At 44.8% G+C, this 17,163-nt stretch overlaps 1 protein-coding gene across 7 annotated transcripts in view; it reads left to right on the top strand.

Moving 5' to 3' along the window:
* Positions 1 to 8,509, top strand: part of ALMS1 (ALMS1 centrosome and basal body associated protein) — a 190,092-nt gene extending 181,583 nt beyond the window's left edge. For 3 of the 7 annotated variants that reach the window (XM_032410690.1, XM_032410681.1, XM_032410687.1), the window contains 5 exons: positions 578 to 781; positions 1,076 to 1,302; positions 2,247 to 2,430; positions 3,334 to 3,397; positions 6,830 to 8,508. In XM_032410690.1, the coding sequence (XP_032266581.1) occupies positions 578 to 781; positions 1,076 to 1,302; positions 2,247 to 2,430; positions 3,334 to 3,397; positions 6,830 to 7,013 (863 nt within the window). In that variant the 3' untranslated portion in view covers positions 7,014 to 8,508. Of the gene's footprint in view, positions 1 to 577; positions 782 to 1,075; positions 1,303 to 2,246; positions 2,431 to 3,333; positions 3,398 to 6,829 lie in introns of all 7 variants that reach the window. The other 4 variants (XM_032410686.1, XM_032410682.1, XM_032410684.1 and 1 more) reach the window with 4 other exon arrangements.
* The last annotated feature ends 8,654 nt before the right edge of the window (positions 8,510 to 17,163 follow it).

The following is a 17,163-nucleotide window of genomic DNA, read 5'->3' as shown; positions in this document are numbered from 1 at the left end:
TCCCCCCTCAAGTCTTGTCTTTGTATCTGTCAACCTCTTCCTTACCTGGTTGACTGACAGGACTATAAGCATTAACTATCTTTCTCATTTGGGATCAGAACTGAAATCCTGGGGCCCCTGGGTGGTTCAGTCGGTTAAGCATCTGCCCTCAGCTCAGGTCATGATCCCAGGGTCCTGGGGTCAAGTCCGCAGGGAGCCTGCTTCTCCGTCTCCCACTCCCCCTACTTATTCTCTCTCTCTCTGTCAAATAAATAAATAAAATCTTAAAAAAAAAAAACAAAAAAACAAATCTTTTACCCATTGAATCCATGTTAGTTGTTTTTTTCCCTTTAATATCTAAATTGACTTAGAAATAAAAACCTTCTTTCTTTCTTCTTCCCTCCCTCTCTCTCTCTCCCTCACCGCCTCTGTCTCTCTCCTCACACCCCTCCACACCACACAGAGGAGGCAGTAGCCTGCATTTTCGAAGGCTTACAGTTTTCATTTACTGAACTGAATACACATGCTAACTAAGTCTCAAGGCTACTCCCAGGATATCTGTGCTACTCCCAGGATATCTGTGGATCTTTTTCCTCAGGTAACTTGGAGATTGTGAATGGTGTCAGAAAACACACTCGAGATGTTGGGATGACTTTCCCAACTCCAAGTTCTAGCGAGGCTAGAATAGAAGAGGACAGTGATGTGACTTCTTGGTCAGAAGAAAAAATAGAAGAGAAAAGACTTCTCGCCAGCTATCTTGGGGATAAAAAGTTAAGGAAGAACAGGCACAGTTGCTGTGAAGGTCAGTTTCTAATTCCAGTTTTATAGCCAAAGAACTAATGAATTTCAAGTCTCTCGCAATGCTAAGATTCTTTATTTCTAAATGAATCTATGTTGACCCCATTTCCCCGAGCACTACCTTGGCACATTTTCAAAGTATCTAGCACTGTAATTACAGTCATGCCTGCAGTTTAGCAAACTCCGGGGCATCCTGGTGGCCTCTGACAGCTGAGTCCCCTGAGAGCCTATATTACACACATGTCTTTGATGAGAAGAATGAAACATCTTTTTTCTTTATTAAAAATATTTCCCATAGGGGTTTCATGGTTTGTTCCCATGGAAAATGTGAAGTCTGGTCCTAAGGAAAACCTGCCCAAGCATCATGGCCCTGGTATCTGCTGGTTTGCACCAATAACCAACACCAAACCGTGGAGGGAACCGCTGCGGGAACAGAACCGGCAGGGACAGCACGTGGACAACCACGGGTCACTAGCAAGCCCAGGGAGAGGCCCACTGAAGCCGTTTGTGAGAGCAACCCTACAGGTGCGGTGACACTGAGTTAATTTTAGCCGTGTGTTGAAGAGGGTCAAGAGGGGAAATACAAAGAAGTTAAGACTGTTACTTGGCCTTCCGAAGAACAGTCCTGTAACCCTCCTTTCTAGCCCTTCCGCAGTTCATCTGTTCCCACTCTCATCGTTACTCAAAGGCTGCCTCACTGTTAACCCTTATAAATTGGGCATTGCCCTCTGTACCTGGGACAAGGCCAGAGAAGGGAGGATGTTGTGATGCTGCTCCCTGGGGTCGTGGGTACCTGCACGTGGAGTGCTCCAGAGGTCTGATGCTTGTGTCAGCCCTATGTGTGTTCCTCCATTTACATAACTCCTGTTCCTGCATAGCCAAAGTCCCTTCTTTATATGTACCCTGGGAGCTGAAAGAAATGTCATTTAATAATGTATTTGTTTGAAGGGAAATTTAAAATAGCACAATAGGCTGAGCTCTCGCCCATCGATATTTGGGCGAGTTGTAATTGCCACAGTCTTAGTTCTTGGCTTACTCCAGAGGCATTCTTTGATCCCTCTGATTTTCCTCCTGGAGCTCTCCCCCACAGAGAGTTGTTAGATTATTCTTCAACTCTAGATATTTTCTGCACTTTAGAAACAGGCTCTTCAAACCACTGTGGGGCTGATGCTATTTTCTTTTTTTTTTTTTTTTTTTTTTTAAAGATTTTTTTATTTATTTATTTGAGACAGAGAGAATGAGAGAGAGAGAGCACGTGAGAGGGGGGAGGGTCAGAGGGAGAAGCAGACTCCCTGCCGAGCAGGGAGCCCGATGCGGGACTCGATCCAGGGACTCCAGGATCATGACCTGAGCCGAAGGCAGTCGCTTAACCAACTGAGCCACCCAGGCGCCCCTGATGCTATTTTCTAAGCCCTTGGAGAACAGACTGCATCATTAACGTGAGGTCGGGGGGCCTTTTTTCCCTTCAGGAATCCCTTCAGTTTCACAGACCTGACTTCATCTCCCGCTCTGGGGAACGAATAAAGCGTCTGAAGCTAATAGTGCAGGAGAGGAAGCTGCAGAACATGTTGCAGAGTGAGCGGGAGGCCCTGTTCAACACTGCGGGAGAGCAGCAGGGCTACCGGGACCCCACGCGCCCGCTCCTGAAGAGAGGTACTCTCTGCCTCTTCACTTGCCTCTCACGGCTGCAGAGGGCAAGGGCTGCTTCCCAACCGGGGGGGCACTGCTCAGCACCATCGCAGTCACAGGGACAGAAAGGGCCTGCTTGCTTGCTGAGACTCCACTCTCCCTGGGCAGCAGAACCTGCCCCGTGTGGCTCTCGGTGCTCTCGTGATCCACATAAGCCCAAGTTCTCCTGACCTGTCACTGCATCTTAGAAACCAGGGTGTGCAGTGAGAATGGTGTATTTATAAGGCAGCTGTGGGTCTGTGAGCAAGTTCCAGGATTGCCTGCCTCATGGGGTGGTGGTGGTTGTGGTGAGGGTGATGATGATGGTAATGGTAATGATAATAATAATAGTATGTAACCCTTACATGTTTGGCCCAGGCACGGTTCTTGTTCAATGCTTATAACACCTCTCTGAGGGAGATGCTATTTAATATCCCTATTTTACAGATGAGAAAACAGAAACAACGAGAGCTTAAGTCCCTTGCCCAAGATTATACACCTGATAAGCTGGGATTTGAACCCTGATGGGCTCGCTTTAGATTCTGTGCCCCTAACAATTCTGCTAGGTGTAAGATCTCCGTAAAACAATATGTGAACGCTGTGAAAACTACCAAGTGCTACCCACTGCTTTCATCACAGCCTTACTATAAACCGGCCAGTGTTTCTGTTCACAGTCTAGTCTGTGCCGCAGCGTGTTGTGTCTTCAGCAGCCTGCTGTCACAGTCCCCATAGTCTAACCCTGACCTTGGCCTTGGCCATTGCTCACCACCCAGTACTGTCAGCTCAAGGTAGGGACACCAAGTCCTAGCAGCTCCTGCTCACAGCTCTTGAGCAACACACCCTTCCCTGTTAAGACGCTATCCACTGAAAACCCCTTCTTATGCTTAGGCTTCCTGGATGCCCGAAAGAACAGGCCTGTTGGGAAGAAGGAAATGATTCAGAGGTCTAAACGGTAAGGACAAAAGAATAAGAGTAATTATAAAAGTATAAATAAGGCCACCAAGTGATCAGGAGCTCTGGCTTGCCCCTAGAATAAAGACGTTATGCTCAAGTTAAAATGTTATGAGAAAATTAGTTGTGAAAGAAGTTTCTTACTTATAGCACTAAAAAAGGAAAGACAAATAGATAGCAGATTGTGGTATGGATGAGTCAGATAAAAACATACAAAGAATTCCCACTAATTTGCATGCCTTAGTCAGGCTTCTCTTCGTTAGAAACCTAAATATAAATAAAGATACCTAAAATATAAGATATGAATATTTTGAAATAAAGTGTTTATTTCAGGCATTACCCATTATCCACATAATCACATTTCTAGGAATTTATGCAATACAGTGAGAAATAATGAAATACTAAGACATATTAAGTTAAGCTTCACAAAAAGTCAAGTTTGGGGCGCCTGGGTGGCCCAATCGGTTGAGCGTCTGCTTTCGGCTCAGGTCACTACCTCAGGGTTCTGGGATCGAGTCCCATGTCGGGCTCCCTGCTCAGTGGGGAGTCTGCTTGTCCTTCTCCGTCTGCCCCTCCACCTGCTTGTGTTCTCGCTCTCTCAAATGAATAAAATCTTAAAAAAAAAAAAAAGTCAAGTTTCAAGCAGTGTACACTGCTACCATGTGCAGTGTTTAAAAAGTATTTGTGCCTATATAGATAGATGCATATACTTTTATATGCATAGAATATCTCTGGAAGGGTACCCCAAAAAATGGTGATAGCACTTGCCTTTGGGAAGAAGGACTGAGTGACTAACATATAGAAGTAGGACAAAGACTAATTTTTTGCCTTTTTATACTTGCTGAATTTTGTGCCATTGCATGCATTAGCAGTTAATTAGCAATATGCATGTATCGATCATGGATTTAATTGACATATAACATTGTGTAAGTTTAAGATATATAATGGGATGATTTGATGTATGTATATGCAATATGTTTACCACACTAAGGTTAGTTAACATATCCTTTACCTCACATAATTACCATTTTGTTGGTGGTAGTAGTGTTGCTGGGGGTGGTGGGGGTGTTCTTACTGTTATGGTGAGAACATTAAAGGTCTAGCAGCGTTCAAGTATATAGTGCAGTATTGTTAACTAGAGTCACCGTGCTGGACCTTAGATCCCCAGAACTTTTTCCTCTTATAACTGGAATTTTGTACCCTTTGACTAACATCTCCTCGTTATCCCCATCCCCCAGCCCCTGGCAACCCCATTCTATTGTCTATTTCATTGAGTTTGATGTTTTTAGATTCCACATGTAAGTGAGATCATACAGTTTTGCCTTTCTCTATCTGACTTATTTCACCTAGCATAATATCCTCAAAGTCCATTCACGTTGTTGCAAATGTAAAGATTTCCTTCTTTTTTATGACTGGATAATAATATAATAATATATTATATTTTCTTTATCCATTCATCTGTTGATGGACACTTAGGTTACTTATGGTAGTTCTATTTGTAATTGTTTGAGGAACCTCCACTGTTTCCCCACAGGGGCTGAACCAATTTACATTCCCCATCGGCAGTGCGCAAGGGTTCCCTTTTCTCTACATCCTTACAGATACCTGTTATCTCTTGCTTTTTTTTTTTTTCCTAAGATTTTATTTATTTGACAGAGGGAGAGCACAAGCAGGGGAAGCGGCAGAGGCAGAGGGAGAGGGAGAAGCAGGCTCTTCTCTCTTGCTTTTTTAATAATAACCATTCTAACAGGGGCACCGGGTGGCTCAGTTGGTTAAGCTGCTGCCTTCGGCTCAGGTCATGATCCCAGGGTCCTGGAATCGAGCCCCGCATCGGGCTCCTTGCTCCTCGGGAAGCCTGCTTCTCCCTTTCCCACTCCCCCCTGCTTGTGTTCCCTCTCTCCCTGTCTCTCTCTGTCAAATAAATAAATAAATAAGTCTTTAAAAATAAATAAATAACCATTCTAACAGGTGTGAGGTGATATCACATGTGGTTTTCATGAACAGTGACTTTTAAAAATGTAGGTATGTTCTTCTTTGGTCTTGTTCCTGCCCTCCAGTGTAGTGTTTTCAGTTAGTGATCGTCTCCTCCATATCCAAAACCGACCTCCCCATTCTCCGCTGCCACACTTGCTTGGGCCACCCCCTCATCCAGCTATAGAGCTGGGGAGCAGTCACCTCTAGCCATGTTACCCCCCACTACACATGGGGCCAGCTAGCGCATCCTGAACACTCAGCTTCTTGATTGCTCTGGAATCTGCTCTCACCACCTTGGTGCAGCCTGGCCCCCACTCTCAGAGGACACTGTTCTTCCTGGTTCTGCTCTTTATTTTTTTCTCATTTATTTTCCACAGAGCCTCTACGTCATTTTCAGTGACTTTTTTTTCAAATTATAGAAAACTTTGGAAAATATAGAGAAAATGAGAAGAAAATAAATGTCACTGATCATCCTTCCATCTAAACTGAACTGACACTAGTCCTGTTTCCGGCAGGAGCGGGGGTTTTGCAGGGACCTGTATTCACACACACTTATTTTTTCTCAAATTGTTGATCATACTATATATACCGGTTTGTAGCCTGCTTTATTTTGCTCAACATATATATTGTGACATTTTCCCATATCATTAAAAATTCTCAAATTCTTTGAAATATCTTTTTTATGCTTTGTAATAATTCCATTATATTTCCATAATCTGTTTAACTTTTCTTTTGTGGGAAATTTAGATCATTTCCAATTAGAGTATATTTATCAAATGCATGTTTGATCATGTTCCTCCCTACTTAAAATCAGTGGCACCCAATCCTTGATAAGACAGAGCCCAAGGTTTTCACATGGCTACAAGACCCTCCACAGCCCACCTCACCTTCACCTCATCTGCTTCCCACATGATCCCCTGCATGCCTCTCTTTGAGGCCTTGACTCTTTCTTACCAATACTCCCTTCTCCTCCCATCCCCTCTCTGCTCCTGTCTTTAAGACCCACCTTTCATTTCGTGGAACTCTGTGTAGCATTTTGTACATAGGGCCATTATTGTACTTTTCTTTCTGTTATTTTCTGTGTGTTTAAAAATATACTAACTAATACATGCTGTTATTTTATATTGAAACTGTCCATTTTTGCATATAGAGTAAAAAGCTGTTATCTCCACCCATTTATCCCACTCCTTTCTCAGAAGTAACCACTATAAGCAAGATTTCTTACGTTTTTTTTTTTCATCTGTCTGCCCTCCCAGATCATGAGCACCCCAGGCCAGCATTCTTTGTGTCCAACTGTCTAACAGGAAGCAGGCCCATGACCGAGGCCCCAGGCCTGTGTTTGAGATCTAAATGCCCTGAGAGCAGCAGACCTTAGGGACATGGGGGGAGAAGAGATCATGTCCCTCTGTGTTTGGGTGACCTCACTGCTTTTTGTTTTCCTGCTGGCACCATTCCTAAGGATTTATGAGCAGCTTCCAGAAGTTCAGAGAAAGAGAGACGAGGAGAAGAGGAGACTGGAATATAAGTCATACCGGCTGCGAGCTCAGCTATTCAAGAAGGTCAGTCAGCCCTTGAGCAGGATCCATCAGGTTTATCAGGGGAAAGAGAAATTGAGAGAAACACATCTGACCTGTTTGAATTAACCATATCTGGGAAGTAAACTTAAGGTTGTAATGCATTGTACCACTGCTGAAATTTGGAAGATAAAGGCACCTTTATTTGACTAGACTTCAAATCAAAACATCTAAAAGGCGAATCTAGAAAAGGCACCTTCCAGGCATACATTTGGAACAAAACCAAATTCTGTACTTAGGAGTCATGGTGGAAATGTCCAAATCTATCAGAATTGTTGGATTTTCATTCTAGAGTCCCAAATGGTAGTGTTGTGCCCCTTATTGGTAAGTCAAATACCTCTAGAGCTTGTAAAATAAACTGGAAAGTGTCAAGTGTAGCATAAGAGTTGGCAGCTTGGGGACTCAGAGCCTCAAAGCCACCACCATTTCCTGCCTGTAGCGCAGTGGAATCAGTGGTGCTGCAAGACCCAGACCCTCCGACGCCAGGGAACTTGCTACCAGTATATTCCTTGAGAAGCCAGGCAGGCTACCATGCCTGAAGGTCCATATCCTTCACTGTTCTCATTTCCTTCCCAACCCCTTCACTTCACCACCAGAGGACTCTGAAAGTCAGAATCCAAAAGACGAGTTTATACCAGACCGATGTGGGATTGGAGAACTGCTTCTGGAGCACACCTGGAGCTGGGCTGGGCCGGGCCCTTCGAGGAGGGGGTCCCCAGGCACCACATGGCCTGTCCAGTGGGTCAGCATCACAGGCCAGGCCTCTCGTGCTCGTATGTTTGAACTGATGGATGGATGGGCCTATCCAGATCATAAGTGATCTGTATCTGTACAGAAATAATAGATAGTGACTATATAGATCATCTTTCCTAAACACTTCAGGAGGAATTTTTTTGCATAATTACCATAGTTTCTGTAACTGGGGAAGATAAACAAGATTTGGGTAGAACCCCACTGGTCTCTTCCGCGACATGTCTGGGGTGAGGATTGGCTGCCGGCCTCTGATGGCAAGAGTATCTCACTTTTTTCCTGTCTTTCTTTTCTTCCACAGAAAGTGACCAATCAGCTCTTGGGGAGAAAAGTTCCCTGGAACTGATACAAGATTATTTTCCTCACAGTCTTGGAATTATATTTTATCAACCTGAAGAAGCACAATCCTTACTTTTATGAGTCTGGTTTAATAAAACTTAACTCTTTGTCTACGTTTAATTTAGAAATAGTAAGTCAGTAGTCTGAGGCAGAGTGGTGATTAGGATTATTAATGGTTTGGGAGCAATACTTTCTCCACAGCGGCCTTGCCCACAGGAATGTTTGTCACAATGATATCATTTCTGAAGTCTAGCCATGAGTGAGTCCCTTTCTGTATGTGTTTTTATACTTTTAGAAAATAAATAACTTCTGATTGATTCATAGTAAAGCAAGCAGCAGAGGGTCATTTCTTTACCATCTGGAGATGTTCAGGGAGCTATGCAATGTCTCTCCTGAGGTGTATGGGGAGCCTCAATCTAAAAGCATCAGTCAAGGGAAATGGGCTGTGGGAATGAAATATGGCCTTTTTTTTTTTTTAAGATTTTATTTATTTGTCAGAGAGAGAGAGTGCGCGCACACAAGCAGGGAGAGAGGCAAAGGGAGAGGGAGAAGCAGGCTCCCCGCTGAACAAGGAGCCTGATATGGGACTCATTCCCAGGGTCCTCGGATCATGACCTGAGCCAAAAGCAGACGTTTAATTGACTGAGCCACCCAGGCGTCCCAAAATACGGCCTTTCTTTACAAACACAGCAGGACATGACAATAGCTCTGCCCTGGGCTTTGTGGAGATGGGGTCTGGTTAGTTGCTGTTGGGCATGCCCAGACACTCCCAGCAGACCAGGCACCTTGGGTTGAGAGCCTCCTCTTAGCCTCATTCCAGCTTGCCAGGGGCCTCTAGCCTTTGGTGGATTTTCCTCCGGCTACCCTCTCTTCAGGATTGAAGCCTCAGAGCATTTATCATCACACATGGAACCAACATTTATAACCCGGATAACCACTTCTGAAAAGCATGAATTAATAAACTTAATAATGTACATAAAGCACGTAATTAATCCTGTAGCCTGGAATGACAGCTAAAGCCCAGAGTTGAGGGGGGAAGGTGCTAATCGGCCTCATTCAAAATTCAGGGAAGGCCCAGCAAGATAGTAAGGGACCAGCTGCCTCCCCAGCAGACTTCCACAGAGGCCAAGTTAAACTGCAGACCCTGCCTCCAAGCACAGCTCAGAGGGCGCCACCAAGGCTCCCTTCCTAACCCAGAAGGAGGCTGTGAAGAAGGCTCAGACACTCACTGAGCCAGCCAGGCACCTCCGCCTGACCCCTTTGTTTTGCCAGGCCTAACACAATGTGTAGCATGTGTTTGACTCACTAAGGGTTTGTTGGATGACACACAGAGGGTCATCAGTCCAGATTGGAGACCAGAGGCTCTGGGAAAGACTTCAGGGAGATCTAATTGATAGGTTCCCTGAGGCACCTTAATGTCATGGGGATCTATTCAAACATCTGATCAAGTTTGGAGCTGAATAAGTGACAGCTATACGGAAAAAAAAAAAAAAAAAAACTAAACAACAACCCCAAAAAAGATAATTCCAAGGAAAACAAAAATCTACATAAAAGAATAAGCAATCATAGTTTTACTATGTAGCTTAGCTTAAAATAAACACAGAATATTGATGTTCCCCGACCAGTGGTCTAATCTCTTTGGGAAGCTGGGGAGTGGGAAGGATGCACATGCGTGATGTAGACATGGCCTTGACTCCCAAAAAGTAGTCCACAGACAAGCTTAAAACTGAGGATTAGGAAGAAGCCACACAAGTCCCTTAAAGACATGGAAATAAATGAGACCTGAAACCATAAAAATCCTAGAAGAGAGCACAGGCAGTAATTTCTCTGACGTCAGCCATAGCAGCATTTTTCTAGATGGGTCTGAGGCAAAGGAAATAAAAGCGAAAGTAAACTATTGGGACTACATCAAAATTAAAAGCTGCACAACAAAGGAAACAACAAAACACCCTACTGATGGGAGAAGATATTTGCAAATGACATCCCATAAGGGGTTTTACAACTCAATAAAACACACACACACACAAATACAATTAAAAATCAGCAGAAGACATGAACAGGCATTTCTCCAAAGACATCCAGATGGCCAACAGATGACATGAAAAGATGCTCAACATCAGTCATCATCAGGAAAATGCAAATCAAAACCACAATGAGATATCACCTCACACTTGTCAGAATGGCTAAAATCAAAAACAAAGGAAACAAGTGTTCGCAAGGATGTGGAGAAAAAAGAACCCTCTTGCACTGTTGGTGGGAATGCAAACTGGTGCAGCCACTCTGGAAAACAGTATGGAGGTTCCTCAAAAAATTAAAAATAGAATTACCATGTGATCCAGTAATTCTACTAGTAGGTATTTACCCAGAGAATATGAAAACACTTATTCGAAAAGATAAATGCACCCCTATGTTTATTGCAGCATTATTTACAGTAGACAAGATATGGAAGCAACCCAAATGTCCCATCAATAGACGAATGGATAAAGACAAGGTGGTACATACACACACACACACACACACACACACACACACACACAATGGAATATTACTCAGCCATAAAAAAGAATGAAATCTTGTCACTTGCAACGACATGGATGGATCTGAAGGGTATAATGCTAAGCTGAATAAGTCAGAAAAAGACAAATACCATATGATTTCACTCATATGTGGAATTTAACAAAAAAGACAAACCAAGAACCTGTCTCTTAACTATAGAGAACAAATTTAGGGTTACCAGAAGGGAGGTGGGTTGGGGGATGGGTTAAGAAGGGGATGGAGATTAAGGAGTGCACTTATGATGAGCACTGGGTAAGGTATAGAAGTGCTGAATCACTGTATTATACACCTGAAACTAATAACACTGTATGCTAATTATACTGGAATTTTTTAAAAAGTGTTTTAAAGATACGGAAGTTGAGTGTGCACAGGGAAGTGTAGAGCTGCTCTTACACAGCACAAACCTATAGAACTCTGACTCTTGAAAATAGTTGGGCACATACATAATTTTGAGAGAAATAAAAACAAAACTAAAGACTTAAATGTGAAGGGCAAAACAAAAAATTTAGAAGTAAATATAGGAAAGTGTCTCTAAAGAAAAAATGTCTTAAGGAACAAAGCACAAACCATAAAGAAAAAGATTGATAAATTCAATTAATGAAATGTAAAAATTCTATATTAAAAGACACCATAGGGGCGCCTGGGTGTCTCAGTTAAGCATCCAGCTCTTCATTTCAGCCCAGGTCACGATCTCAGTTTTGTTAGAGCCCTGTGTCAGGCTCCATTCTGGGCGTGGAGCCTGCTTAAGATTCTCCCTCTCCCTCTGCCATTCCCCACCCCCATAAATGAATGAATGAATGAATAATTAAAAATAGTAAATAAAGATAGAAAATACAGGGCACAAAACAGAAGATAATTATAGCACATGTAACCAACAAAGGATTTGTATCCAAAATATGTCATGAACTCCTATGAGTCATTTGTTTTTAAAGATAATCTGTAGAAAGATGGACTAAATAAAAACATGAGCAGGCAGTTTCACAGAAGAACAAACACAACTGGCCTCTACAAATATGATAAATTGCTTTAACTTTATTATTAATTGGAAATGCACATTATTAGCAGAATACTCCATGTAGGGGCGCCTGGGTGGCTCAGTCGTTGAGCGTCTGCCTTCGGCTCAGGTCATGATCCCAGGGTTCTGGGATCGAGCCCCACATCAGGCTCCCTGCTCAGGGGGAAGCCCGCTTCTCCCTCTCCCACTCCCCCTGCTTGTGTTCCTTCTCTCGCTGTGTCTCTCTCTGTCAAATAAATAAATAAAATCTTAAAAAAAAAAAAAAAAAAGAATACTCCATGCAGGCCTCTTGGATATGCATGCATGTCCCAAATCTGGTCCTCAGAAAACACTTGCTCATCCTCTGTCCCAGCAAACTCTGGGAGTGCAGGCCAACCCCAGGATGTTAGCCAGGCTAGTCCCCGCATTCACCCTCTGGATTTCTCTGGTGTGAGTCAGTCCTCTGAAGCTCTCTACCTACAGGGAATGCATATCAACCTGTCCAAGTGGTGAAGGCCTGCCTAGATCTGGGATCATATTCACCTACATTGTAATTCCTTTCTGAAATGGCCCTTGCCCTATGGTAAAACAAATTATCATAAATTAACCCAGTCTGGTGTGTTTTTCTGTAGAGCCTGGAAGAAAAGGCAGAGGGGAAAGAGCCTGGTCCATACCTCCTCTTCCTCCTCCTAGACTTTGGAAGTCAAAGATGGCAGCCTATGGACTCAACTCGAGTTTTGAATTCTGGGTAGTGGGGAACACCTGGCTGCCTCAGTTGGTAAATCATTTGACTCTTGATCTCGGGGTTGTGAGTTCAAGCTCCACACTGGGGGTGGAGATTACTAAATAAATACATAAACTTAGAATTCTGGGTAGTGTCCACAGTTGGGCTGCCAGATTTAGCAAATTAAAATCAGGACTCCTAGGAAATTTAAATTTTTTTTTTAAGATTTTTTATTTATTTATTTGACAGAGAGAGAGTGAGAGCAGGAACACAAGCAGGGGGAGTGGGAGAGGGAGAAGCAGGCCTCCCGCTGAGCAGGGAGCCCGATGCGGGGCTTGATCCCAGGACCCTGGGACCATGACCTGAGCCTAAGGCAGATGCTTAATGACTGAGCCACCCAGGCGCCCCTTAAAAAAATGAAATAATTTTTAAAATATGTGATGAAGCCAGGAGTTTATAAATTAAGGTAGTATACATATAACAAACATTTTAGAAGGGGGAAAATAAAAATGGTCAGGAAGCCTAAGAGCAGATCAATTAAGCTAAAACAATTCAATAGACAAACTACATACTGTCAACAGTAAGGACAAAGTACACTTTAAATCATTTGAAAGGAAAACAAGGTAGCAGTTTGACAGTATGCGATGAGAAAGAACATGAAGGGCGTGCTGTGCAGGCGGCAGCTGGGGAGACACGGTGACCTCCCAGATAGGAATCTGTGTGGTGGCAGCACCCAGCCCCCAGCAGCTTTGTCCTGTTCACCGTCCTTCCCTCACCAGGCAGGTGTGGGCCACAGTTCAGCTTCCCATGCCCACTCTGGAGTCCCTCATATCCAACTGGAGCTCAAGTTCAAAGATTCCCCAGGTTATCCAACATCATCAAGGACCCAGGCTCCTCATGCCTTCAGTGGTTGGGGGAAAGGGCCCCTCCCCCATGTCGCATCCAGCAGAGGACAGACCCCCCTCCTCTTCCCCTCCCACCTCTCAGAATGCCCCATGGAGAGAGCTCTGCTGGCACCCACTGTCCTGCCTAACCTTGCTCCCCTGACCCCTCCCAGGCTTCTGGTAGGATCTGGGCTCTGTCCCAGCTTCCCCTTAGGGTGCTCTGCCCTCCTGTTCCCTAGACCCACACGCCATGAGGATGCTCACTTTTTCCCTCGGGCACTTCTCTACCTCACTGGGCATCTGCGTCAAACAGCTGGTGCCCCTCTCCTCTGGTTCACACCCCAGGGAGTGAAAATGCCCCCAGAGGGGAGATGTTAGCTGGAGAGAGGAACCTTTAGGTCCTGCTCTCCCCTATGAGCTTTCTCTAGCCATAGCTCTAGGTGACTTGGCCCGCAGGGGTAGTGCCCCTGTTTAATTTCCTCTAATGCTCAAAGTAGATGCTGTCTTCCCCAGTCAGCCGCTAGCTTTATTTTTTTTATTACGATTTTATTTATTTATTTGACAGAGCCGGGGAGCACAGGCAGGGGGTGTGGCAGAGGGAGAGGGAGAAGCAGGCTCCCCGCTGAGCAGGGAGCCCAATGCGGGGCTCGATCCCAGGACCCTGGGATCATGACCTGAGCCGAAGGCAGACGCTTAACTGACTGAGCCGCTCAGGTGCCCCAGCCACTAGCTTTAAAACCCTGGTCTGCCACCTGGTCACAGGTCCATATTTCCTGCATAGTTGTTCCTAAAATAAACTTCGTATAATAAGACTCATATTTAGCAAAATCTAAACTAGGTTATCCTCAGGATATAGAGCTGAGCATTTTCACACTGATTTTGTTCAGAAGGTACCACCTGGTTTATGATACATGGAAAATTTATTCATTAACCTTCCTAATAATGTCTCCCCATTAAAAATTCACTATGTTCCCACTGTATCTTAAATGTTCTGTTGTTTTGTTTTTTTTTCTGAATGGTTTAAAAAAAAAAAAATTAACTCTGGCCAAAGGGTGGAAACAACCATAAAGTCCATCAAGAGATAAATGGATGAACAAAATGTGTGTGCATGTAATATACCATATTACTCAGCCTTCAAAAGGTAATGAAATTCTGATATATTCTACGATATGAATAAACCTTAAAAAAACATTGTTAAGTGAAATAAGCCACACACACAAGACAAATACTGTATGACTCCACTTAAACGAGGTACCTGGAGTAGGCAAATTCCTAAAAAGGTGGAATAGTGGCTGCCGGGGGCTGGGAGGAGGGGGTGAAGAGGGATTATTGCTTCGCAGGTACAGAGTTTCTCTTTGGGGTATTGAAAAAGTTCAGGAAATAGATAGTGATGATAGTTGCACAACATTTTGAATGTAGTTAATGCTACTGAACTATACATTTAAAATTTGTTAAAATGGTCAATTTTATGTGATGTATATGTTGTCACAATATTACAAATGTGAGGAGGAGGAAGAAGAGGCACGGCAGAGCGAGGGAGCACAGACCTTCCTGCAGGTACTCACTTACACGGGCACACACGTGTGCCAGACAGAAGAGGCATATGCCCGGCGGGCAAAACCAAAAACAAACTTACCCTAGTTTAACCAGTACACTGTTACATAAAAGGAAACTGGATGTTCTTAAAATTTTACCAAGTTCAGAATAAAACCTGATCTTTGAAATTGAACAAATTACTTATTAGCTGAAGAAAGGTAAAAGGAAGTTTGGAGTCAGCCTTCTATGGTTTTTTACAGCTGGGCCCAAGTCACTGACCTCTAAAATCATCTTGGACCACACCCTCCCTCCTTCCTACTTTCTGGAAAACTATCAGTCCCCTACACTTGCCCAAAGGGGTCCTTGCACAAGTCACAGAGCTGCACTTTGCCATTCCCTGCAAGCCACTGCCTTGCCTCTGTCTGCATTCCCCTAAGCCCAGTTCAGGAAAAGCACTTTCTCCTCCAGTTCCACCCCCTTCTCTCAAACACACACACAAAGCCAACAACATCCTACGTCTGCCAGAGTTCCGGGCCCACGGGCACTGACTATGACTCAGATTCCCGGGAAAGCGTCGACCATCAGCTCTTGCTCCACAGAAGTGTACGTAGGTGTCCTCGAGACTTCTCTGTCAGTGGCCTTGGGGTTGCAGGGGGCACCTGGCCCATCCTTTGCTTGGTTGGGGCAGACTCATGGCCAGCTGTAATTCCCATAACAATTTCTCAACATCTCTGCTGTCTCCAACCTTTTGTATCCTCCCTTTGGGTTTTAAAGCCATCTGAGCTCTTCCTTTTTTATCTCTAAAAACTTCTTACAGGTGAATTTCATATAACATAAAGTTAATAGTTTTAAAGTGTACCCTTCGGTGGCATTTAATACATTCACAATGTTGTGAAACCACCACCTATATCGAGATTTGAAACATTTCCATTGCCCCAAAAGAAAACCTGCAGCCATCACTCTCCATTTCCCCTCCCCCCCCAACACCTCTGGTAACCCCCTAAACTGTCTTGGTCACCTCCTTTGGAATTTCCACATTTCTGTCTCAGATCTTATTTCTTATCTCTTATACCTGGGGCATGGTCTGAAGCTCCGGTTTAACTTCCCATTACCCTCAGCCCACTATCTTGACCTAAATACCCTCCCTCCAATTCACCAACACAAACACGTTCACTTGTCCAGCCTTGGGCCCCTTTCCTGAACTCTGCAGGGAAGCACTGCTTCAAACTCCACTGATCAAGAGTGTGGATTATGGTCTGGAGAATATGAGCAAAGGAGTAGCATCCAGGACAGGCCTGGCCTCTGTCCCTGGCTGTTAGAGCACCCTCTGTGGATCAGGCAATAGGGAGCAGTGGGGTCCGCTGACTTCCTCTGCCTGAGGTGGGGCCAGAGGCTCATGGGAAGCCATCCACCAGTCAGTGGGGTGGGTGCCCTTTTGATATTCTTTGTCCAGTACCCCCACCATCTCCACACTTACGACAATATATCACCCCTTGCTGCCTCCTGGTTTCTCAGCCCCTATGGCCTGTAAGCCCCTGGAGGGCATGGACCACGTCTACGTGGGATTAGCAATACCAATTAATTGTCACTTAAGAAAACTTTCAAAGCATCGGGACCACTGTGGGCCTCCCCCATCTCTAGCACCAGCTGATGCCCACTTGGGGATTCCTCCTGAGGGGCGGCCTGGTGGGCCGAGGACAGCTGGTGGGAACCTCCTCTTCCTCTACTTCTCAGAGAGGCTGGGCCTAAGCCCCTGCCATTAACTAGAAGCTGGAGCTGGGAGGTAACAGGAGCTTGATTTAAAACGGGGGGTGGAAGTTGGGGGCACAGTGTAACAGGAGATTTAGATGGTCCAGTCTTCTGAGGAGCACACAGGGAAAGCGCAAAGGCTGCAGGCGCGGAGGAGGTAGAATGCCTGGCAGAAGGGACCATGGGTCATCCAAGGCTAGGGAGAAAAGAGACCCAATGGAGGGTGGCATAGTTGAGGCCCATGGTCTTGGGTAACAAAACATGAATGTTTTGTTAAACGTTTCATTTGATGAAAGTCCCCATTTAGGGGAAATGTGCCTGTAGCAATGCCAGTTGGTGGATTCGGGCCTGGTTTGTGGCCTGAGTGACCCTTCATGAGAGAGAAGCTATGAGCAGGCATGGGAGTATGTCACAAGACCCAGGCTGAAAGGGGGCCTGGACTTCCCGGGTCCAGGGGACTCACTGGATCCTGGGACTCAGCCTCTGGGTCAGGAGACCCGGTGCCAGTGATGACCTAGCTGGACAAGGTGCACAGTGGGGCACACACCACTTTGCCTCTGTATCAGAGGGTCAGGCCTGAGGCTTCTGTAAAAATCTGGAATCTCTGAGCACTTGGGGACAAGAGGCAGGGTCCCAGGTGTGGCAGGTCTGGGAAATTCACCAATCCCATTTCCTCTTCCCGGACAC

The sequence above is a fragment of the Phoca vitulina genome, unplaced genomic scaffold (genome assembly GCF_004348235.1).
Source record: "Phoca vitulina isolate PV1807 unplaced genomic scaffold, GSC_HSeal_1.0 scaffold12, whole genome shotgun sequence".
Taxonomy (NCBI): Eukaryota; Metazoa; Chordata; class Mammalia; order Carnivora; family Phocidae; genus Phoca; species Phoca vitulina.
Note: the sequence above shows the minus strand (reverse complement) of the source record. Positions and strands in the feature narration are given on the sequence as shown.